The sequence below is a fragment of the Macaca mulatta genome, chromosome X (genome assembly GCF_049350105.2).
Source record: "Macaca mulatta isolate MMU2019108-1 chromosome X, T2T-MMU8v2.0, whole genome shotgun sequence".
NCBI classification, from domain to species: Eukaryota; Metazoa; Chordata; class Mammalia; order Primates; family Cercopithecidae; genus Macaca; species Macaca mulatta.
This window is the reverse complement of record NC_133426.1, coordinates 128,372,682-128,398,311: the sequence shown is the minus strand read 5'-3', so window position 1 is coordinate 128,398,311 and position 25,630 is coordinate 128,372,682. Positions and strand designations below refer to the sequence as shown.

Sequence of the window (25,630 nt, the reverse complement as noted above, 5' to 3'; positions counted from 1 at the left end):
AGATATTCAGGTGCCTCTTAATGCAGCAGGGTCCCCAGTTGCTCTGGGTAACTTGATATCTTTCTGTTCTTGCTCTACTTGTGTTCTGATCTAGCCTGAACCTGGAGCTGCTGCTGATTCCTCCTCTAGGTCCATGGTACTTCCATCACCCTTTTGGCAATGAAGTCTACATTACTCTTTTGTCTGAACATGCTTCTAAATTTTGACCTTATTCCAGCTTGTTTCTTCCCTACCAGCTTCCCTTTTGTGTTACATATCTTGAACAGTATCTGGCCTTTTTACTGTTCCACAGATACAGTTTCTTCTATTGAAGATTAGTGTCTCCTTAAAGAGTAAGGCAGCATATCATAGCCACATACTCCTAGGTAATGATGCTGGTCCATAGTAAGATTAATGCCTAACATATGGGGTTTTATATATGAAATAAGCCAACCAAGTGAAAGTGTCTAGTAAGAAAATAGAGGGAAAAAATTATTTTTCATCCCTTACTTTGGGAACTACTATGGGATTTCCATATACGATCTAATTTAAATCTCATGAGAACATTATTAGAAAGCTACGATTAGCCCCATTTTAATGATAAAGACATGAGGTTAACAGAATCTAGAGGTAGCTCATCCAAGGTCCCAAGGCTATAAATGTGTCTGATACAATGTTCCATCTCTTAACCATTACATTGTACTGTTTCTGCACTTATTAAAAATAGGAAAATGAAGAAATACTTGGAAAGGTAAAACCAGCCATTTTTACTTAAGAGAATCATGTAATTACAAGTGTTCAAAAGAGGCAATTTTGAACACTTGGCCTTCTGTACATGGTGTACTGGCTGTGGATTATCAAACAATTGGTTAAAGACAAGAGTAAAACTTCCTCTCAACAACTAAGATTCTATGATGCTGTATTTGGTAATGGTGATGTTTCACATGACAAATATGTATCCCTTTGCTGGATTGAGTAAGGGCACAAGAAGCTAAACGGGGTTATAAATAATCAGCTTTATCTGTGATAAGTCTAGATTTAAAAACTAGATTTGTTTCTAAAGCTAAAATTTGGCCTCCTACTCCCTCACTACAAACCAATTTTTGAGATAACTGGCTTCTAGTAAAAGGTAGACATACTTTATTTGTTCAGGTGAATAAATTAGAAAAATGACAAAATATTAGCTGGGCTTGCAGAAGGAAGCCACCAGGACTGACAGTCCAAGACAGAAAAAAGAAGAGAGAGAGATCAAAGAGCTTTAGATAAGCTTACCTTGTTTTTTCTACACATTTATTTTATTTTATTTTATTTTATTTTATTTTATTTTTTAGTTAAAACACAATCCTTGAGAAGTAGAGTGTAGGAATGGAGAGATAAACTGGAAATATTCTCCCCTAGACTCCTCTCTGTAGCTCCCTTCCTCAATCAAAGAGAAACAAAATCCCCTTTATATGAAGTCATAGGCACAAGAAAGATGAAAAACAGTCCTGCTCCCAGGTAATTATAAAGATGTACTTTGTTGATGAGGCAGCAGAATAGAAGTCAAACTTATATCTCTAGTTAAATTGTTAGGGCTTGAATCCTGGCCTTGATAATTACTCTGTAACACTGAGCAAGTCACTGTAACACTGAGCAAGTCATTTAATCTCCCTGTGTGTCAATTTGCTTAAACACAAAATGATAATTACAGGAAAGGATTTGGGAACATGATGACAACAGCAGCACAGGTTTTGAATCTCTAAATTCTCAGAAGTAAACATAACAGCTAGATATCAAATTTAAAACTCATGCCTAACACTTGCAACAAAGTAGGTAACAAGATATTACCACAATCCCAAAATACAAGCAGATAAGCATGATTAATATCAACATGTTAAGAACAGTATGATGTCAAGAATTGTTCAGAATAAACAACAGGGCATTTGATTAACCTAAGAACACATAGGAAAAAAAAAAGTTTGCTAGAAATACAGCTGACTTGAACTGAGAATAGCAGCTGAAACTGGTTGGGAATAGAAGAAAGTAGATAAAGATATGATATAGATGATATTAAGTAAAAACAATGTAGCCCTGAATTGAAATTAAAAGTATACATATTAACTCATGAGGTATTATCTCTGTCTAGCTACATATCTAACTATCTCCTCCAGCTGTATCCATGGAAATCACTAGAAACATTAAACAAGAAGCAATAAGCACTCTAACATTCACATTGTGGACTTGAAATACTATGTTCCATCAAAAGAAAAGCATTTTAAAGAATTGGCTGATTCCAGGTCAGGCACATATTATCATATAAAATAGTGAGTATGCTACCCAAAACTATTAGGGTCGCGTTAAAAGAACTCACAGACTAATTTGAAGCCAAATTTATTAAACAAGTATGGGAAAGTGAGCCTTAAAAAGGATTATAGTAGGGGCATTATGACAGCAAAATGTCATTATTGGCAGTAGTTCCAAGCTCTCATTCCCCCACAAAAAAATATTTTTAAAAAATTTAAAAAGTGGAATTTATCAGATCTAACCTTGTCAGAACTCTGGAAAACAGTCAAAGATTTAGAACAACTAAGAAAACAGTGAATCAAGAAAAGGGCAATTTAACCACACAAAACTTTGAGGAATTTTTTAGTAGCCCTTGGCATGCTCTCTCTAGTATGGTAATAATCTTGAAAAAGGAAGCCTGCATTCCCAGTATGGGAGACTGATTCCAGGATATAAAGGGAGCAGAACAGACTTCATTCACAAGTTATTGTATATGCCTGTTCTAACCTTCCTGGAGAATACTTGAAAGAGAGACACAAGATAATCATCCCTGATTCCCTCAACTTAGAGGTCAGTCTGAAAAAGTGGCAGGCTTTGCAAAAACATTCTGCAAGCTGAAATATCCAGGAGAAATCTGGAGCAAAATATTATGGAAAAAACATAAAATAGTCCACCTAAGTATATTCCACCCAAAAGAGGAGAGACTTTTGGGGAATCAGTACATTTAAAAGGACCTGTATAATCAGAAGAATCAACATCATTAGAAAGACCATACTGCCACCCAAAAATCTATAGATTCAATGTGATTGCTATCAAAATAACAACATTTTTCAAAGAATTAGGAAAACAATTCTGAAATTTATATGGAATCAAAAAAGAGCTCGAATAGCCCAAACAATCCTAAGCACAAAGAACAAAGCTGAAGGCATCACATTACCTGATTTCAAATTATACTATAAGGCTATAGTCACCAAAATGATGTGGCACTGATATAAAAATGGACACATAAATCTATGAAACAAAGTAGACAACCCAGAAATAAAGCCACATACCTACAGCCAACTGATATTTGACAAAGTCTACAAAAACATACACTGAGGAAAAGACACCCCATTCAAAAAATGATGCCAGGAAAATTGTATTGACACATTAAGAAAAATGAAACTGCCTCCCCATCTTTTTACCATATACAAAAATGAACCCAAGGTGGATTAAAGACTTAAATATAGTACCTGGAACTATAAAAATATTAGAAGAAAACCTAGGTAATACTCTTCTGGACATTAAGCTTGGCAAATAATTCATGATTAAGACCTCAAAAGCAAATGAAACAAAACAAAAATAGGCAAAGGTAATTTAATTAAACTAAAAAGCTTCTGCACAGCAAAGGAAATCATCCACAGAGTGAACAGACAAGTTGCAGAATTAGAGAAAATATTTGTAAACCATGCACCCATCAAAGCACTAATACCCAGAATCTACAGGGAGCTCAAAATATCTCAACAACAACAACAAAAACACCCAAGGAACCCGATTAAAAAGAGGGCAAAGGACATGCACAGACATTTTTCATAAGAAGAAATACAAATGGCCAAGAAGCATATGAAATAGTGCTCAACATCACTATTCATCAGAGAAGTGTAAATTAAAACCACAATGAAATGCCACCTTCTACTATTCAGTATGACTGTTATTGAAAAGCTAAAAAATAACAGATGTTGGTGAGGATACAGAGGAAAGGGAACCTTTATATTCTATTGTTGGGAATGTAAATTAGTACAAACTCTATGGAAAACAGTATGGAAATTTCTCAAAGAACTAACAATTGAACTACCATTTGATCTCACTACTAAAAAGACCCACTTCTCTTCATTTTTGTAGATTTGCTTTGTGCAGAAGCACTCCTTCCAAACAATAATCCCACTACTGGATATCCACTCAAAAGAAAAAAAAATCATTATATATTAAATATATGGACTGTTTAATGTTTATTGCAGCACTATTCATGATAGTAAAAATATAGAACCGATCTAATTGATCATTAATTAATGGTTGGATAAAGAAAATGTGATATATATATAATGAAATACTACTCAACCATAAAAAAAGAGTGATATGTCTTTTGCAGCAACATGGATGGAACCAAAGGTCATTATTTTAAGTGAAATAACTCAGGAACACAAAGGAAAATACCGCATGTTCTCATTTATGAGTAGAGGCTAAATAATGTGTATAAACATGTATAGAAAGTGGAATAATAGACATGGGAAACTTGGAAGAGTGGGAGGATGTTAAGAAAATGAGGGTTGAGAAGTTACTTAATGGATACAATGTACACTATTTGGATAATGAATGTAGTAAAAGCCCAGACTTCGCCATTAGGGAATATATCCATGTAACGAAACCACTCTTATCGCCACTAAATCTATAAAGAAAAATTCAAAATTAAAAAACATATATATAAATAACCCACATATACAGGGAAATTTAGAAAGCCACATGCATGCTGAGAAAAGACCTGAGATGATGCTATGCTATCAACTAAGACTGATCCTTAAGGTCAGTTCTATTGTGGTTAAATATGGAAGGAGTGCTTTTGTACAAAGCAAATCTACAAAGACTAATATAAGTGAGTCTTTTTAGTCTGTTTCTTGTTCTTTGGATCTTTTTAGCTCTTGGCATTCAAGGAACTATCTGTCAAATATTAAGGAAACACATACATAAGGAAGTAACTTACACATAGCAATGAATATAGAATTTACAAAATAGTTTGGGAAAGTCACTGAACAAAAGAACTGCTAGCCTTCCACAACAACAACAAAACAAAACAGTAAACCCTGGGTGACGGTGGATAATCTGATTTCCAGACTTACCACATTATAATATTCAAATGTTCAGTGTTTAACCCCCAACCCCCCCAAAATAAAACCAAAGGTATACAAACAGACAGCAAAGTATGGCCTATTTAAAGAAATAAAATAAAGAAACTATACCTGAAGCATCTAGACATTGAACTTACTAGAAAATTGCTTTAAAACAGCTGTCTTAAATATAGTCAAAGAGCTAAAGGAAACATGGGCAAAGAACTAAAGAAAATAGGGGAAACAATATATAAACAAAGTGAAAATATAATAAAAGGATAGAAATTATGAAAAAAAAATCTGGAGCCAAAAATTGTAAAAACTAAATTTCATGAGAATGGTTCAACAGCAAACTGGAGCAGACAGAAGAAAGAATAAGTGAACTTGATGATAGTACAATTAAAATTATTGACTCCAATGAGAAAGATAAAAGAACAAAGTAATGTGAACCAAGCTTAAAGACTCCTGTGGAACACCATCAAGTGGGGCAACACATACATTTTAGAAGTTCCAGAAGGAGAAGAGAGAAACAGGAATAAATAATATTATGCATAAATAGCAGCTAAAAATTTCCCAAATTTCATAAAGATATGAATCTATAAAGTTAAGGTAAATAAACTTCAAGTAGTGTGAGCTCAAAGAGACCCACATTGCCATATTATAATCAAACTGGTGAAAGGCAGAGATAAAGAGAGAATCATAAATACAGCAGGAGAGAAGTGAAACATCACATACGAGGGATTACCATATGATGATAAGCACCATATTTCTCATGTAAAACTGTGGAAGCCCCAAAAAACAACTGTCAACCAAGAATTCTATAACTGTCAAAACTATCCTTCAAAAACAAAAGAGAAATGAAGACTTTCCCTGATTTTAAAAGCTTGAAGTAACTTCATACCACTAGAAAAACTCTAAAAGAAATACCAAAGGGATTCCTCCAGCAGAATACACTACAACTCAACAACAACACAACAACAACAACAATTCTCTATTCAAAAATGGGCAAATTATTTGAGTAGACATTTCTCCAAAGAAGATATATGACTGGCCAATAAGGACATGAAAAGATGCCCAAGAACACGAATCATTATTAAAATGCAAATCAAAACCAAAATGTAATACAAGTTCATACCCATTAGAGTGGTTATTACCCAAAACAAAACAAAAAATGTCAAATATTGGCAGGATGTCGAAAAACTGAAACTCTTATGCATTGTTGATGGGAATGTGCAATTGTGCAGCTACTGTGGGAAACATTATGATGGTTCCTCAAAAAATTAAGCATAGAATTATCTTATGATCCAGTGACTCTACATTTAGGTGTATATACAAAAGATTTAAAAGCAGAGACTTGGACAAATATTTATACACCAATGTTCATGTTCATAGCAGCATTATTCACAGTAGCCAAAATCTGGAAACAGCCTGAGTATCTATTGATGGGTGAATATATTTTTTTAAATGTGGCATATACACACAATATAATATTATTTTGTCTAAAAAATAAATTATAATATATACTACAATATGGGTAAACCTTCAACACATTATGTTAAATGAAATTAGGCAGGCACAAAAAGACAAATATTGTATAATTCCACTTATACCAAGGGAAGAGAGAGACCCTCTTATACTGTTTTACATTCAGAAAAGGAAAGAGAAGCGAAACTAAAGGCAGGTAGCCCGGTTCCTAGGAACCAGACCCGAAACCAGGCCTGGGCCTGCCTGACCTAAGCCTGGTAGTTAAAATTCGACCCCTGACCTAACAACTGATGTTATCTATAGATTCCATACATTGTATCGAAGGACATTGTGAAACCTCTCATTCTGTTCTGTTTCACTCTGACCACCACTGCTCACAGCCCCTGTCACGTACCCCCTGGCTTGCTCAATCGATCACGACCCACTCACGTGGATCCCCTTAGAGTTGTGAGCACTTAAAAGGGACAGAAGTTGAGCACCTGAAGAGCTCAGATTTTAAGACGCTATCCTGCCGATGCTCCCAGCTGACGAATGCCACTGCCTTCTCTGTCTCGGTGTCTGAGGGGTTTTGTCCATGGCTCGTCCTTCTACAATATGAGTTTCCTAGAATATTCAATTCACAGAGACACAAAGGAGAATAGTGGTTACCAGCAATTGTTGATAGTGGGGAATAGGGAATTATTTAATGGGTACAGATTTTCAGTTTGGGGTAATGACGATTCTGGAGATGGATAGTGGTGACAGTCACACAACAATGTAAATGTTCTTAATATCACCAAATTGTACACTTGAAAACAGTTAAAATGGTAGATTTTATGTTATATGTATTCTACCAAAATAAAAATTTAAAGATACATAGACAGATAGATTGATACGTAATAGATAGACACATAGATAGATAGATAGAAAGATAGATAGACAGACAATAGACAGTAGAAGATAAATAAGAGTGTATGATAGAAATGACAAGTAAGCCAAGGGTCAGAAAGTTCAAGTCCACATTTGAGAACATTCAGGAAAGCACTTCAAAATGATGTATGTGTAACCAAGTTTATACCCTATTCTTTCCTACTTTCTTATTAAATTTTCTATGAATATATAGAAAAAGTAAAAAAATTCATAATAATGAAAAAACACTGAAAATGAATATCGGAATTTGGAAGGAAGGTCTACTAAATAAAAGATCCAAGGAATTGAACTAAAGTTAACAAACAGTGGCTGAAACATGGGTTTCTACTTAAAACAGCAAACTCGGGCTTAAAGTTGATAAGGTGCTTTGAGTTACACTATAGGCACTGAAACAAATATCCAAGGTCTGTTAGGATATTTATATCTAGTCCTCTACTACTCAAGTACCAATCTTGAGTAAGGCAAAATATGATACACAGGCCACACACCTAGTACCTCCCTTGGCAGTATGGTTTTCAAAACTACAATGATGTGCATCAAATCAGAAATGTGAAGAGCATGGGTAGTAGTGAAGACTTGTAGATACAATTTTTCATTTTTATGTTTGTGTTTTTCCTATCCCAGTGTCAGAAGATAAGTAGTAGAAAGTTGCAGAGCTGCACAGTGTAAATATATCTGTTACTTCAGAAGTTGAGTTAGGAAACAACCACACAAATCTTTCTCCTGGTTTAAAGTCCAAGGATAGGGATGCCATGCTTTTTTCTTTCATGTGCATTAGTTTGTTTATTTTAACTACTATAAAAATGAGAAAATATTGTGAAATGGTTCTATGAAGTGGTATACCTATCTCTCAATTGTAGTAACTGCTTCTGAGCCAGGTATTGGCTCTTTAGAAGAGAGTTTCAGTTTTGTTTATTGGTATTTATGATTCAGACTATCTGGCAGTCTTCTCCCAGTGGCCAGTAAGTAGGTCCAAGGAGAGAAAAGAGAAAACATTTACAAGGAGCCCATGGAAAAGTGCTAAAAATTCTCTATGCTTTGATTCTTCAATACAATTTTAAGAAGAAACAGTCTTTTAGGCTCAAGCTTATGGCCTCACAGAAAAAAACATTTAATGAGCCAGGCATGGTGGCATGTACCTGTAGGGCTGGCTACTTAGGAAACTGAGGTAGAAGCATCACCTGAGCCCAGGAGTTTGAGGCTGTAGTCTCCTATGACTGTGCTTGTGAATAGCCACTGCACTCCAGCCTGGACGACACACTGAGACCCTGTCTCTTAAAAAAAATGTTTCAGTATAATTTAAAAACAGAGAAACAGAAAGATATAGATAACAAAAACAATACAAGGAGATGCAAATGCACCAATGGTTAAAAAGAACAGAAATCCAAACAAACAAAAACTGACATAAATATGTGATATGAAGAAAATCTAATATTGTGTCTTTACCCTGCATTCTTCAAAATTAAGAATGAGTATAAAACAAAACAAAGTATAAATTAGTAAATAAGCATGGAAAACGGAAATTGAAACTATAAAGTTTAGGTGTCCTAAAGAGGGAACAAAACCATTTGAAATGAATAACTAAATATCAGAAATAAAATTCTCTGGATCTAAGGAAACAATGCTTAAGAATAGGAAGAAAAATGTCAACTTTTGTTCTGGATGAATTAATAGAAAATTAGGCCTGTATGTAGACACGAACTAGTAAAATTTTGGATTTGAATATGCATAAAACATCCTAATATATTCAAGCAAATAAAATTGGGGTACTCTTTCAGATATACCAACCTGATTTTTACTCCCTTCTTAAAATAATGGCATAAGAAGATACACATTTTAACAAAAAAGTATATTTTCAAACCATTACCTTTCACCGTTCTATGTTGTTGCCCCAAAACAGAACACATTAACTAAAGTACACACAAATCTGCTGTGAAAATTGGGCAAATATGCTTCATAGATGGCACAAATAACAAGAAATTTATCTTTGAAATAAAAATTGAGGTTTCATCTACTCAAACCTTTGCCCTGAAAAAACAGTGTGGGATCACAAGCATTATTCTGATCTTGGAAAAACCACTAATAACTCCAATAATAAGAAGATGTGAGTTTTGGTATTTTATAAGATGGAGGACATGTTGCTGGGACCTTTTTAGCCTTACAGAACCTTATTAGAAACAGCTACACCAAGAACTTTAAGGACAAATATGGCCACAACAAATATAAATCATTTGGTATCTCCCTAGAATAGCTGTTTCTTGACATAGTAGATAACATCCCTAACCTGTAGAACTGTTTTTATTTCCCATTTTGTTTGTTTGCTCTACGATCTTCTTTAACTTTATCCTCGCTATTGTATTATGAAAGAATTCAAGTAATCAGAAAAGATTAAAGAATTTTGCAGTGCACAATTGCATATCTGCCTAAATTATACAATCACCATTTTACTATTACTTCTTTAATTTTCAAACTTAAGGTATATTTTAAATATAGTAAAATGTATCCTTTTTGGCATTAGTTATGCCAGCTTTGTCAAACACTTTCAGTTGTATCATACCCACCACAATCAAGAAATAGAACTTTATTTTATCCTTTAAATTCCCCCATACCCATTTGTATTCTATCCCCATCCCCCCACTCCCAGACCCTAGCAATCATTGGTCTGTTTTCTATCCTGAGTGTTACCAAATTTAACAAATAAAAATACATGTTTTTGAGAATACTTATACTATTTTAAATAATTTATCTGAAGTTCAAATTTAACAGAATATTCTACATTTTATTCAGCAGCTTTTCTGTACTTATCATTTTGGTGCCCTATTAAAAAAAATATGCAGCCAAACCCAAACTTCAAATACATTTGTTCCTGTATTTTCTTCCATAAGATTTATTGTATTCTATTTTACTATTAGGGCTATAGTCCAATTTTAATTTTGCATAAGACATGAGATTTATGTTAAGGTTCCTTTTTTTCTTTTTTTGAATGGAAATGTTTAATTGTTTCGGCCTATTCTCTTTAAAATATTATTGTTTCTCCATTTAACTGCCTTTGTACCCTTGTCAGAAATCAAATGGTCATATCTCTGTGGGTCTAATTCTAATCTCTGTTCTGTTCCATTGATCATTTTTTTTTTTAAATCAATGCCACACTGTTTTGATTACTTCAGCTTTAGAAAAAGTTTTGAAATTACTTATTGTTCAAAATTTTTTGGCTATTCTAGTACCTTTGCCTTTTCATATGAATTGTAGAGTTAGTAATTTTTAAATTTTTTAAGCAGAGATCCTGTAGGGAGTTTGATTGACATTAACTTGACTCTATAGATTTATTTAGAGGAGAGTTTACATCTTCATCACAATGAGTCTTTGAGTTAATGAATAAAGTATATCTCCTCATTTATTGGGTCTTTAGAATCATTTTTAATATATCAGCAATAACACACATAACTAAAATTAGATATATTACCAACTATACGAAATAAAATAATTATTAGAGAATAATATGAACAATTGTACACCAAAAATTAAGTAGACTAGATGAAATAGAAAACTTAGAAATGCAGAGCTTACCTAAACTGGCTCAATAAAAAGCAGAAAAACTCAACAGGTCTTTAACAATATGTATATTGAATCAGTAATAAAACATCTGTGAAAAATTTAAAAAACAAATAACACAAATTCTTCTCAAACTCTTGCAAAATACAGAGCAGAAACCATGTCCTAACTCATTATATGAGACTAGGCTTGCCTTGATTCCAAAGCCAGAAAAAGATATCAGAACAAAATAAATTTACAGACAAATATTTCTTATGAGGTTAAATGCAAAAATTATTAAGAAACTACTAACAAACGGATTCCAACATCATATTTAAAGGATTATATACCATTACCAAATGGGATTTAACACAGGAATACAAGGGTGGTCCAACATAAGTAAATCAATCAATGTAATATACTACATTAATAGAACAAAAGATTTAAAAAAATGATCTCCTCCTTGGTGCACAAAAGGCATTTGACGCAATCCAATATACTATCAAGACAAAAAGCACACATAAACTAGGATGTGGGTAGTGATGATGGTTATGCAGCATTGTGAATATAATTAGTGCCACTGAATTGAATTGTACACATAAAATGATTAAAATTACATAACTTAAGATGTCACAACTGAAAATTTAAAACAAATATTACAATGAATTAAAATGACTACATGCATTAAATCCATGAGTACATATTTATATTCAAAGATAAGTGAATTGTTCAACTTTGGAGCTTCACTCTTATTTTATGTTGAAATAGGTAAATAAAGGAAAAGATGAAGCATTTATCCTGCCACTTCTATATGAATTTTACCCCTCCATAATCAATTAGGAGATGAACTGATGCATCTATTTATAAGTAAACAAGTGATAGTAGAATTAGAACTTTTGCCATTTTCAATCGTAGTGAATTACTCAGTCTAGACAGTCTGCATTAGTAGCTGTTAACATCACAAATAGAGAACCAAATATCATGTTCTTTATGATTAAAAAACACACCACCACCTATGGTTTTGCTAAGAAGATCAAAACTGAGTCTAACCTGAGCTACACTTCAAGTCCAGCCTCCAATTTGCAGAAAAGACTGAAGACAGAAAAATGTGCTTAATTTCATCATGAGTATACAAGATATTCTTTGGATTCTCCACAAAATAAGTTTTAATAAAAGCCAAGATTTAGAGGAAAAACATACTGATTAAACAAAATTTATAAAAATGTTTCATAAAAATTCATAACTCTAAATAAATAAAAGGAAGCTACTACTATAAAACTAAGATACGTGTTATTCTAGAGAGAGAGGGGAGTTTTTGAATGGACAGCAAAATTGGAAGGACTTATGGGGTTGGTGGTATGATTCTGTTTCCTAACTTGGGTTGAGTACACAGGAGTTTGACTTATAATAAGTCACTATGCTATATATACCTTCAGTGCATTTTCATAATTCATTTCATTTTGCAATAACATATTACAAATAACTTATTTACAGAGAGAAATGTATTCACAACATTTTTGAAGTGGCAATATTAATGGTACTACCTTAAGGGAGGAAGTTGTAAGAATTAAGTGAGAGTATATATAAAGCACTTTGATATGACTGGCATGTTTAAAATTCTATTTTTAAATTCTACTATTACGGCACATCTTATTTATTATTCCAAAACTAATACTTAAGTCGATACATAGTTATATTACCAATTTAAACACATTTGCTACCTCATAATTAGCACAACCATAGAGGTAATACGTTCATCCTTATATAGGGACATGACTAGCTTTTGCCCAAATATGGGTAAAATATGTACTGTTAAAGTACAGTCATATACCACTTAATGATGGGGATATGTTCTGAGATATCTTTCCTTAGGCAATTTGGTTGTTGTGCAAATATCAGAATAAATTTTACAACCTAGATGGTATAGCCTACTCCATACCTAGGCTGTATAATATAGCCAATTGCTCCTAGGCTATAAAAGAGTACATGTTACTGTTCTGAATATGGTAGGCAATTATAAAGCAATACTGAGTGTTTGTGTATTTAAATACATCTAAACATAGAAAAGTACAGAAAAATATGCAATAAAAGTTTTAAAAAGTACACCTGTATAGAGCACTTACTGTATAATAGAGCTTGCAGGATTGGTAGCTGCTCTAGGTGAGTCATTGAGTGGTTAGTGAATTTGTGAAGGCCTACACTGTACACTTAGGCTACACTAAATCTATAAAAGAATATTTTTCTTCCTTCAATCTTAGGTTAATTGTAACTTTTTCCCCTTATAAACATACTTTTGAGACAAGGTTTACCCTGTCATCCAGGCTGGAGTGCAGTAGTGTGATCGTGGCTTACAGCAGCCTCTACTTCCCAGATTCAAGTGATCCTCCTGCCTCACCCACAAGAGTAGCTGAAACTACAGTCCCAAACCACCATGATCAGCTAATTTTTAATTTTTTTGTGGAGACAAGGTTTCAGTATGTTTCCCAGGCTGGTCTCGAACTCCTGAACTCAAGCCATTCGCCTGCCTCAGCCTCCCAAAATGCTGGGATAAGAGGTATGAGCCACTGTGCCCAGCCTATAAACTTTTTAACTCTTTTATATTAACAATTAACCAAAATACAAACACATTATACACCTGTACAAAATATTTTCTTTCATTAATCTTATTTTATAAGCTTTTTCTATTTTTAGTTTTTTTTTTTTAATTTTCTAAAATTTTTGTTAAAAAGTAAGACATAAACACACATTAGCCAAGGCCTATACAGAGTCAGGATCATCAGTATTATTGTCTTCCACCTCTACATCTTGTCCCACTGGAAGGTCTTCAAGGGCCATAACACACATGGAGCTGTCATCTCCTATGACAGCAGTGCTTTCTTCTGGAATAACTCCTGAAGGGCCTGCCTGAGGCTGTTTTACAGTTAACTCTTTTTTTTTTTTTTTTTTTTTTTTAATAAGTAGAAGGAGTACACTCTAAAATAATGTTTAAAATTATAGTAAATGCAGGCTGGGCACTGTGGCTGACGCCTGTAATCCCAGCACTTTGGGAGGCCAAGGCAGGCGGATCACTTGAGGTCAGGAGTTCGAGACTAGCCTAGGCAACATGGAAAAACCCCATCTCTACAAAAAGTGCAAAAATTAGCTGGGCGTGGTAGCTAATACCTGTAGTCCCAGCTACTTGGGAGGCTGAGGCAGAAGAATCATTTGAACCTGGGAGGTGAACAGGTTCAAACTTTTCAGTGAGCAGAGATTGAACCACTGCACTCCAGCCTGGGTGACAGAGCAAGACTCTGTCTCAAAAAAAAAAATATATATATATATATATATAGTAAATACATAAACCAGTAACATAATTATTTATTATCATTATCAAGTATTAATATTATGTACTATACATACTTATATAATATGTGCTCTATTTTCATACAACTGGCAGCATGGTAGGTTTGTTTACACCATCATCACCACTTGTGAGTAATGCGTTGTGCTACAGCTTTAAGACAACTATGACTGACATCACTAGGCAATAAGAATTTTTAAGCTCCATCATAATCCTAATGGGATCACTGTGGTATATGCCATCTGTCATTGAAGCCTCGTTATGCAGCATATGTCTGTATCTGTTTTGCGATAATAATGGTGAATTAGGACAGCAATGCAAGATGGCAGCCACCACGGGCTCAGACTATTTATGAAAACCAAATATACAGCCTTAAAATAAAATATGGACCTAAATCATTCCCTTTTGTAAAAGTTGTAACAAAATTTAATATGAATGGAGTCAATAGTTCTTTTTTTAAATTGCAATAGGTTTTTGCAAAACAGGTGGTGGTTGGTTACATGAATAAGTTCTTTAGTGGTGATTTCTGAGATTTTGGTGCACCCATCACCTGAGCAGTGTACACTGTACCCAGTATGTAATCTTTTATCCCTCACCTCGCTCCCACCCTTTCATCGAAGTCCCCAAAATCCATTGTATTATTCTTTTGCCTTTGATCCTCATAGCTTAGCTCCCACTTATGAGTGACAACATACGATGTTTGATTTTCCATTTCTGAGTCACTTCACTTAGAATAATGGTCTCCAATTCCATCGAGGTTGCTGCAAATGCTATTATTTTGTTCTTTTCATGACTGAGATATATAGATAGATAGATAGATAGATAGATAGATAGATATATCACAATCAATCGTTCTAATGGAGTAGTGAACCCAAGAGCCATATCAATGCTATCAAAATGGCAAAATTCATGTCGTATTAAAGTTTTCCTGCAAGAGCCTTGGCACCTAATGATGTCTAAAAAAATTATGAAACTCCCTCAGCCGACTGAAGGTCAGTGTTATAGCAATTAATCAAAAGTAAAAGAACACAGGCCTTCCTCCTTCACCCCACCATTCAATTAAAGAAGTCTTCATTTTCCACAGTAGTAAATTTTCTAGATATGTCTTGTAGACCTCAAAGTTCATGAAAGGGAATTCCTATTCAAAGGAAATTTACTTAAAGATACTATAACTGACACTAAATTTTTGTCCATTTAAAATACGTAAGTTGTGCTATAACAAATCATCTCGTCAAGTGTAACTACTGTCCACGTAGTTGAACTTCTGGAATGAATACAATATATTTGAATTGTTCCCGCCATAACTAGCAGGACACATCTAACTTAACTGTGAAAAGACATATTACACAATCATTTTGTTGTTAATTACATGACCTGAGATCTCTGCCTTTTCTTGCTAGCCCTCACCATCCCTGCAACAGCCCTCTAGCCTGCGGCCTTGTTAGATTAGATGTGAAGATTTCAGGTCACAGCCTGTGGGACTAATGGTGGGTATGTGGGTTGCTTTAGATGTCCCTGGTTTCTTCCTTTAAGGCTTAAATAATGCCCCTTCCATGTCCTGTCCCTACATTCCTTCACTTCCACTCTCGGCCAAAGCATAGATTGTAACCCCTCTGATCTCCTCTGAGATTGGCCTTCAGTGAGTAATTTAGTGCTTTCCCCATATTTTCTCTTCCCCACCTTTATGGAGGGTTGCTGCTTTTTTCTCCCACTTCCTCAAGTTCCTTTCTGTACCATCACAACCCATTGCTTTCTATGACACTTCCTTGCTTTGACCAGAAGCCATCAGAAAATGATGGAAAGACTCTTTAACTGTTCTGGTTAAGTTTTGGAACTGCATTTATTCACTCTCCATCAGCCTAAGAAATGAATATTGGGTCCTCAGCTCTACCACCCTCTGCTGTCATCATCAGCTGATGGGTTTTTTAGCTCAGGTTTTGATAAGGTGAAAATAACAGTCACCAAGTTTATTCAGAACTCTCAGCTGTCAGAGTCCTTGGTGGTTAAACTTGGAAAAAGACCACATGAAGATATGTGTAAGCACACATGATCTCTCTTAATTATTTTCTTTTTCTGTAATTGTTTTTGCTTCTAAAAATTGAATAAGTATTAAACAGGGCTTTCTTTTGGTCATCCTTGCAGTCCATTGTGGCCTAGTCTGGAATCTGACAACTTGAACAAAAAGAACTTTAAATTTGGTACATACTTCTTTGGTTTGGGTGCTGCTGCTTCACGAGATCCTCAGCAGGGGTTTAACAAATAACTCGGTGTGCACAGCAGGTCACTGTTGGTAGGTTTGACTTCCTGGCAAATTGTTGTATTTCTCCACTTGCTGTTTAGGACTACTAAATGCTGAAATATGGACGAGTACAGAAATAAAAGTAATTCATTGTGTAAAAATAAATAAATAGTGGTGACTTGGAAAATTAATTCAATTTTAATTATGAAGCAAGTGACACTGAGCAAGGTACTTTGCCATTTACAAGCCGTGTCAAATTTTGTGTGCAAGAAATAACTATTCTGTTAAACCACTGAAATTTGGGGGACATATAGCAGAATCGTCTTAACTAAGACATGTGAGCAAGTTATTTAACATCTTTGTGTGTCAGTTTACTCCTATAAAATGGTTAATAATCCTTACCTCATAGGGCTATTTTAAAAATTAAAATAATCTGTTCAAGAGTATTGAGCAATGCCTGGCACCTAAGGCTCTCACTGTTATTAATGACCTTCTGGCTGGTTTTGTCAGAATTGGCTCAAGGACTGGGCACTTCTAATACTGTTATTGGTGGAAAATTCTCAGAACTGCAGCTGACTGGGATTGGGGCAGACAAAGACTGGCATACCTGGATTTTCGTTACCTTATTATATTGCTTAATTTTTCTCTGTGGTGACTGCACATTCAAAAACACCTCAACCCTTTTCCTTTCCTGCTCTACTCCTTAATTATGTGTGCTGCTAAGTAATTTACTGTTTTTGTTTTTGTTTTTTTTCAATTAACCACAGGAGTCCTGTCATGTGCAAAGTAGATCCTCCTAGAAGCAATTCAGAGGTTAATAATTCCAATAATATGAACCTGTGAGAATGCACTGTTTGACTGAGGCTGTGTGGCTATTCCCTTAAATGTCACTTGCTGCTTGCAATATGCTGGGAAGGATGCTTTGTTATAACTTGGCCTGCTTTCTGTGCTTTCTTTGTGGTCCCGTAGGTGAAATAGTTAATACTCTCAAAGTAATTAATTATGGGTAAAATGAAGAATTGTATTTTTGTAGCCTGAACTACTGGAAAATGGAAATATGAGGACATTGCCCTCTCTGGATGAATTTGCTTATATTTAAAAAATTTTAAGATGTGTATCCCTGAAAAAAATAAATTGAGTTTCACAGCTATGAATTGGAGAGTCACATGGGTTTTCCATTTTGAAAACAAACAAAGGTTAAAAGGAGTGCCAAGAAGTAAATACTCCAAATTCTATTAGCATGCGGTTTCGAAGGGCATGACTAAGGTTCACCTTAACATCTATCTAGAGTTGAGGAGGCTTTTGTATAGGCTAACGTTCCAGGGGTTCAAAATGTGACTTTCAAAATAGTCCCTGTCCTAGCCGGGCATGGTGGCATGTGCCTGTAATCCCAGCTACACGGAAGGCTGAGGTGGGAGGATTACTCAAACTTAGGAGTTCAAGACCAGCCTGGGAAACATAGTGAGACCCCATTTCAAGAACAACAACAAAATAATAATAATTGGCCCTTTCCTGTTGTAAACTGCAAGAAGCACAGGTAGAAGATATCAGAGGAGGGTTCTAATACAGTCTTCTCCTCCATTACTAGCTGTGTACTCTTGAACAGGTCACTCATAATTCTCAGTATAAAACAATTCCAGGCCGGGCGCGGTGGCTCAAGCCTGTAATCCCAGCACTTTGGGAGGCCGAGGCGGGCGGATCACAAGGTCAGGAGATCGAGACCACAGTGAAACCCCGTCTCTACTAAAAATACAAAAAATTAGCCGGGCGCGGTGGCGGGCGCCTGTAGTCCTAGCTACTCAGGAGGCTGAGGCAGGAGAATGGCGTGTGAACCCAGGAGGCGGAGCTTGCAGTGAGCCGAGATGGCGCCACTGCACTCCAGCCTGGGCAACAGCGTGAGACTCCGTCTCAAAAAAAAAAAAAAAAAAAAAAAAACAATTCCACAGACATGTATTGAACACCAACTGTGCCAGACATTATGTCAGGTGTTGTTAAAGTGACAAAGATAAACTAGACATGGTCCATTTCTTTCTTCTATTATACAAGTAAGGAAATGGAAGCCATTGGACTGCATGATTTCCAAATTCCTTCTCAATCCAGAAAAGCTTTGGTTCAACCAAGCCCTATGATTCATATATATTTCATTATTATGCATTTCAAACTGAGTATTTTCAGGTTGCACAAGTTTGGAAGGGTTTTCTTATTTTTTCCAATGATCTGTCAGTTCTTAAAGTCAAGGTAAAGGCATCAGATACAGCCTTTTTTCAAATTTGGGCTGCTATAGGCACCTTTCCTTCTCTACAGTGTTTCAGCTGAAACATAGGATGAATGGCTTATTTCAGTCCAAAATCTAAAAGGCCATCTTTTGTCTTAATAAGGTCATTGTAGTTAAGGTGGTTCACTACCTTCTTAAAACCTATGGGACTTTACAAACAAGGACTGCTTGCTAAGGTGACAGTCAGTGATGTGCCGAGTAGAAGAATAGGTTAACCTGCTGTGAAATTCCTTAATTTAGGTGCTTCAATATGCAAAAGAAAATAAAAGTATGCTACAGCAACCTCAACAGGAAAATAGAAGAGAGAACATTTTCCCATATACTCTGAACTCTGAAAGGAGTAAAAGAAGAGGCTAAAAGTAAGCAGGTTTTATGTTACTAAAGGAGAAAGCGAAGGTTGAGGTTTGGGAATACTTGATAAAAAAAGCAACTAGTAACTGTGAAAGGCAAGAAGACACAAGGTCAGCTAATGGCTGGGTCCATCCATTCTCTCTCTGTTGAGTAGGCCTCTTTCCCAGGGAAGATCCCAATCATATCCTAAATATCTCAAGAGCTGATATCACAGTAACTGAAATATGAGGATGTTGATGATGATGATGTTTGCTCATCTCTTAAATGGAGAATCAGAATAATGGTACCTATTTCATAGGATTGCTGTGAGGATAAAATGAGTTAATATGTGAAAGTGTTATTGGAATACACCCATGCCTTGAGACGTCACTCAAGGAGGCTGGACAGCAGCAGAGATGGGTGCCTGCTCCTTCTTCTGGGACCTCTGACCTCAAGGGGCACTAACCTGATGCCGGTAGAATCACCCCCGTATGTTGTTTCTGACAACCACTGTTGAAGGGTCTCACCCAGTTGGATAGCACAGGGGTCAGGACCCATTTAATGAAGCACTTTGTCCCTTGGTGGAGAGGGTGTGTTTTGCTGGGGGGAAACCCAGACATCTGGGCTGCCCGGATTCCTCACAGTTACCAAGAGGAGAGGCTAAGTCTGCTGGTCTTAAGAGACTCTGGCCACCCCTCCCTCTAGGGGCTCAGGCCCAGGGAGAACCAAATTCTGCCCCTGAGCCTCTGGCTGGAGTTATTGGAAATCCTGCAGGGAAGCCCTGCCCACTGGGGAAGGATGGGTCAGGGTTAGACCTGAAGAGACACTTTGGCTGCAGACTACCACAGCTGGTGTGTTGGGCTGTGGGGACAAGTCTTGGGACCAAGCCTTCCATCCTCCCAGGCTCCAGCAAAGACAAAGTGCAGTCTGGAGCTATAAAAACGGATGCTGCCCTTCCCCTGCCCAGGGAGCTTAGCTTGTTAGGCAGTCGTGAGTCCCAGGGATGGCTGATCATACAAAGTGCTTGATTATACAAAGTGATAGAGAATCACAGCCATACAAGTTAGTTCATTCTATTTTCAGAAAACTGTGCAGGAGAAAGTCCTTAACTATATTAAGCTTAAATCAGTACCTCAACTATGAGTGATGGCTTAACTTTACAGAGAGACAAAAAAGATCAAATTGTTTTTTGACTTTTCAGTTATATTTTTAATTTGGGCTAAGTGTTACTTCTCTGCACCCTTTTACCAACCTGTGTTTGATGCTATAATAAAATTTCCCAACAATCAGTTAACATCCGTAGTGAGGAGGTGCATGGATGTAGACTGTGAGCTCTTTGAGTACAAGGAATATACTTTTCATAGTAACCCCTATAAGTAGCAGTTAGCGCAGTGCCTGTTACACAGAAAGTGGTGTGTAAATGTTTGATTAAAGGAGTATGGGAGGAAGACTGGGGGGAGGAAAATGGAAGAAATATATAGAAGGATAATGATTTACATTATCTTCGCTGATTTTGATGTTTAATAGGGCAGACTCATTGATTGAGTGCAGTGTGTCTTGGTTAGCACATTTTATATATTTATACAAATATGACACATATAAATATGGTATACTTGTTTATATATATTTATATATATAAATATTTATGTATTATGTATGTATATAAATATGAATGCTAAAACTATACATGGTGTCTCTAGTCTAGGCTAATCTTGACATTTTGCACACAAGGACGTATTTTTCTTTGAATGACAGGACTTTATGTTAATGAAACAATAACTCAAGATGCCTAACACTCACTTTTGGCATTTTATCACTAAACTTTACTACTGTTATTCCACCTAGATGTATCCAATCCTAAGTGGTATTACTTGAGGGAGCGGTAAGAAACTCTAACAGTTCATCGTGGTCCCATGAATCTTGAAGGGCTTAGGAACAAATAAAACAAGCAAAAACATTGAATCCCTCTGTTACAATGAGCTACATTATTTAGAAAAAACAAAACATACAGATTAAATAAGTCAGTAATGGCCAAGGTAAAAAGAAAATTTCTATCCTTGTTTTAAGTCGCTTAAAATAATCTGATGTTTCCTTGGGTTGGCGGAACTTTGACATGTTATCTTTGTACTAATGGGGTCAGGGGAAACTATCTTACATGTAATTATCATGGATGCCCCAATTTTCATTTGGACTTAGAGTTTCATTGTCATGTATAAATTCCAAGACAGTGGAAATGCTTATTAGATTTCTGTCTGGACCCCACTTGGCATCCTGATAAACAGAGAAAGTATCTTCAAGTCTGATGAATAACTACATTAGCAGGCAGGAGGAGGTATTAAAAGTCTGTATTTTCTATGCATCAGTCCAGCACAGTAGAAAGACATTGTGCTGGTGAGAATAATCAACCAGGAAGCCAGCTACTTTCAGAAGTTTATAAAATTTAGTACATGGAAAATAGGACAGGCAGTCTCTTTTATGGCAAATGCTTTAGTGTTATACAAAATGATAAGAATATTAGCATATTGGGAAGGGCATTAGGAAGAGGAGTGGAAGTGGTCAAATAGATGGCATCTGGATGTATAGGAAAAGAGACTGAAAAAAATTTTAATGAATAAGGAAAATTAAAACTATGCAACACAACATTTAATCATTTCCAAGTACAATGTAATGCTGGTACTGAGTACACATATATTCCCTCCCATAAATGCATATATACATTAAGCCCACCCATGTACACTCAAGTGCATCTATACTCTCAATTCAACCATACTGTAAAGTCTGCACAGGTAAATGCATATGCAAATGTGTGTGACAAATATTGTCAGAATAAAACCATGAAAAGAGTAGTCTACTTCAGTTTGTAACTGGTGGCATTCCTTTTTTTTTCTGCACAAATAAGTATATTGCTAATCAGATTAATAGGGCCTGAAGTGAACCCCCAGCAAACTGCAGCAGACCTATAGAAGAGGGACCTGACTATTGAAAGAAAAACAAGCAAAAAGCAACAGCAACAACATCAACAAAAACAACAACAAAAAGGCCCCCACAAAAACCCCATCCAAGGGTCAGCAGCCTCAAAGACCAAAACTAGACAAACTCGCAAAGGTAAGAAAGAATCAATGAAAAAATGATGAAAACCCAAAAGGCCAGCATGCCTCTTCTCCTCCAAATGTTCACAATATCTCTCCATCAAGGATGCAGAACTGGACAGAGGATCAGATGGACAAATTGACAGAAGTAGGCTTTACAATATGGGTAATAAAAAACTACAATGAGCTAAAAGAGCATGTTCTAATCCACTGCAAAGAAGCTAAGAGCCCTCACAAAAGGTTAGAGGAACTGCTAACTAGAATAACCAGTTAAGAGATGAACCTAAATGACTAATGGAGCTGAAAAACACACCACGACAACTTTGTGGAGCATACACAAGTATCAAAATCCGAATCGACCAAGTGAAAGAAAAGATATCAGAGTTTGAAGACCAAATTACTAAAATAAGACATGCTGACAAAAATGGAAAAAAAAAAAAAGAATGAAAAAGCCTCCAAAAAATATGAGACAGAACCTACAATAGATTGGAGTACCAGGAGGAGACGGGGAGAAGGGAAACAAGCTAGAAAACACACTTCAGGATACTATCCAGGAAAACTTCCCCAACCTAGGAAGACAGGCCAACATGTAAATTCAGGAAATACAGAGAACACTGCATAGATACTCCACAAGAATATCAACCCCAAGACACATAATCATCAGATTCTCCAAGGTCAAAATGAAGGAAAAACTGTTAAGGGCAGCCAGAGAAAAAGATCAGTTACCTACAAAGGGAAGCCCATTAGACTAACAGGAGATCTCTCAGCAGAAACTCTACAAGCCAGAAGAGATTGGAGAACAATATTCAATATTCTTTAAGAAAAGTATTTCCAGCCCAGAATTTCATATCCAGCCAAATTAAGCTTCATAAGTGAAGGAGAAATAAAATCCCTTCTAGACAAGCAAATGCTGAAGGATTTTGTTATCACCAGGCCTGCCCTTCAAGAACTCCTGAAAGAAGCACTAAACATGGAAAAGAAAAACTGGTACCAGCCACTGCAAAAACACACAAAAACATAAGGACCAATGACACTATGAAAAAACTACATCAACTAGTGTGCAAAATAACCAAATAGCATCATGATGACAGGATTAAATTCACACAAAACAATACTTATCTTAAATGTAAATGGGCTAAATGCCCCAAGTAAAAGACACAGACTGGCAAATTGGATAAGGAGTCAAGGTCCAGTGGTGTGCTGTATTCAGGAAACCCAACTTACATGCAAAGACACACACAGGCTCAAAATAAAGGGAGGAAAATTTACCAAGCAAATGGAAAAAAAAAAAAAAAAACAACTCAGAGACTGCAATCCTAGTCTCTGACAAAACAGACTTTAATCCAAGTAAGATAAAAAAAAAAAAAAAATACAAAGGGCATTACATAATGGTAAGGAAACAATTCAACAAAAAAACTAATTATTCTGAATATATATGCACCCAGTACAGGAGCACTCAGATTCCTAAAACAAGTTCTTAGAGATCTACAAAAAGACTTAAACTCCCACACAATAATAGTAGGAGACTTTAACACCCCACCATCAGTATTAGACCTATCAATGAGACAGAAAATTAACAAGGATATTCAGGACTTGAACTCAGCTCTGGATCAAGTGGACCTGGTAGACATATACAGAACTCTATACCCCAAATCAACAGAATATACATTCTTCTCAGTGCCACATGACACTTACTCTAAAATCAACAACATAAATGGAAGTAAAACACTCCTCAGCAAATTCAATAGAACTGAAATTGTAACAGTCTCTCAGACCACAGTGCAACGAAGTCAGAACTCAGGATTAAGAAACTCACTCAAAACCACACAACTACATGGAAATTGAACAACCTGCCCTGAATGATGTCTGGGAAAACAAAAAAAAAAATAAGGCAGAAATCAAAAAGTTCCTTGAAACCAATGAGAAAAAAGAGACAACGTAACAGAATCTCTGGGAGACAGCTAAAGCATTATTAACAGGGAAAATTACAACACTGAATGCCCACATCAGAAAGCAAGAAAGGTCTCAAATCAACACTCTAATATCAAAATTAAAAGAACTAGAGATGCAAGAGCAAACTAATCCAAAAGTTGACAGAAGACGAGAAATAACTAAGATCAGAGAAGAAATAGAGGAGATAGAGACATGAAAATCCCTCCAAAAACTCAACGAATCCAGGAGCTGTGCTTTTTTTTTTTTTTTGAAAAAATTAACAAAATAGATAAACCGCTAGCTAGACTAATCAAGAAGAAATAGAGAGAACAACCAAATTGACACAATAAAAAATGATAAAGGTGGCCGAGTGCAGTGGCTCATGCCTGTAATCCCAGCATTTTGGGAGGCTGAGGCGGGTGGATCAGGAGGTCAGGAGATCGAGACCATCCTGGCTAACACGGTGAAACCCTGTCTCTACTTAAAATACAAAAAATAAGCCGGGCATGGTGGCACGCACCTCTAGTCCCAGCTACTCGGGAGGCTGAGGCAGGAGAATCGCTTGAACCTGGGAGATGCTTGTCAGTGAGCCGAGATCATGCCACTACACTCCAGCCTGGGTGACAGAGCAAGACTCTGTCTCAAAAAAAAAAAAAAAAAAAAAATTGATAAAGGGAATATCACCACTGACCCCACCGAAATACAAACTACCATCAGAGAATACTATAAACACCTCTACACAAATAAACTAGAAAATCTAGAAGAAATGGATACATTCCTGGATGCATACACCCTACCAAGGCTAAACCAGGAAGAAGTTGAATCCCTGAATAGACCAATAACCAGCTCTGAAATTCAGGCAGTAATCAATAGGCTACCAACAACAAGAAACAAAGTCCAGGGCCAGATGGATTCACAGTTGAATTCTACCAGAAATACAAAGAGGAGCTGGTACCATTCCTTCAGAAACTATTCCAAACAACTGTAAAGGAGGGACTCCTCCCTAACTCATTTTATGAAGACAGCATCATCCTGATACCAAAAATGGGAAGAGATACAACAAAAAAAGAAAATTTCAGGCCAATATCCCTGATGAACATCGATGCAAAAATCCTCAATAAAATACTGGCAAACTGAATCCAGCAGCACATCAAAAAACTTGTCCACAATGAACAAGATGGCTTCATCCCTGGGATGCAAGGCTGGTTCAACATATGCAAATCAATAAATGTAATACATTACATAAACAGAACCAAAGACAAAAACCACATGATTATCTCAATAGATACAGAAAAGGCCTTTGATAAAATTCAACATCCCTTCATGTTAAAAACTCTCAATAAACTAGGTACTGATGGAACATATCTCAAAATAATAAGAACTATTTATGGCAAACCC

At 35.9% G+C, this 25,630-nt stretch overlaps 1 protein-coding gene across 1 annotated transcript in view; it reads left to right on the top strand.

Annotated features, from left to right (window-relative positions):
* The window catches only part of LOC106995313 (ubiquitin-conjugating enzyme E2 variant 1), a 38,492-nt gene extending 23,113 nt beyond the window's left edge, over window positions 1–15,379 (top strand). The window contains exons 2-3 of the mRNA XM_077988419.1: window positions 14,676–14,814; window positions 15,219–15,379. Of these exons, the coding sequence (XP_077844545.1) occupies window positions 14,676–14,814; window positions 15,219–15,379 (300 nt within the window). The remainder of the gene's footprint in view (window positions 1–14,675; window positions 14,815–15,218) is intronic.
* Window positions 15,380–25,630: the final 10,251 nt, after the last annotated feature.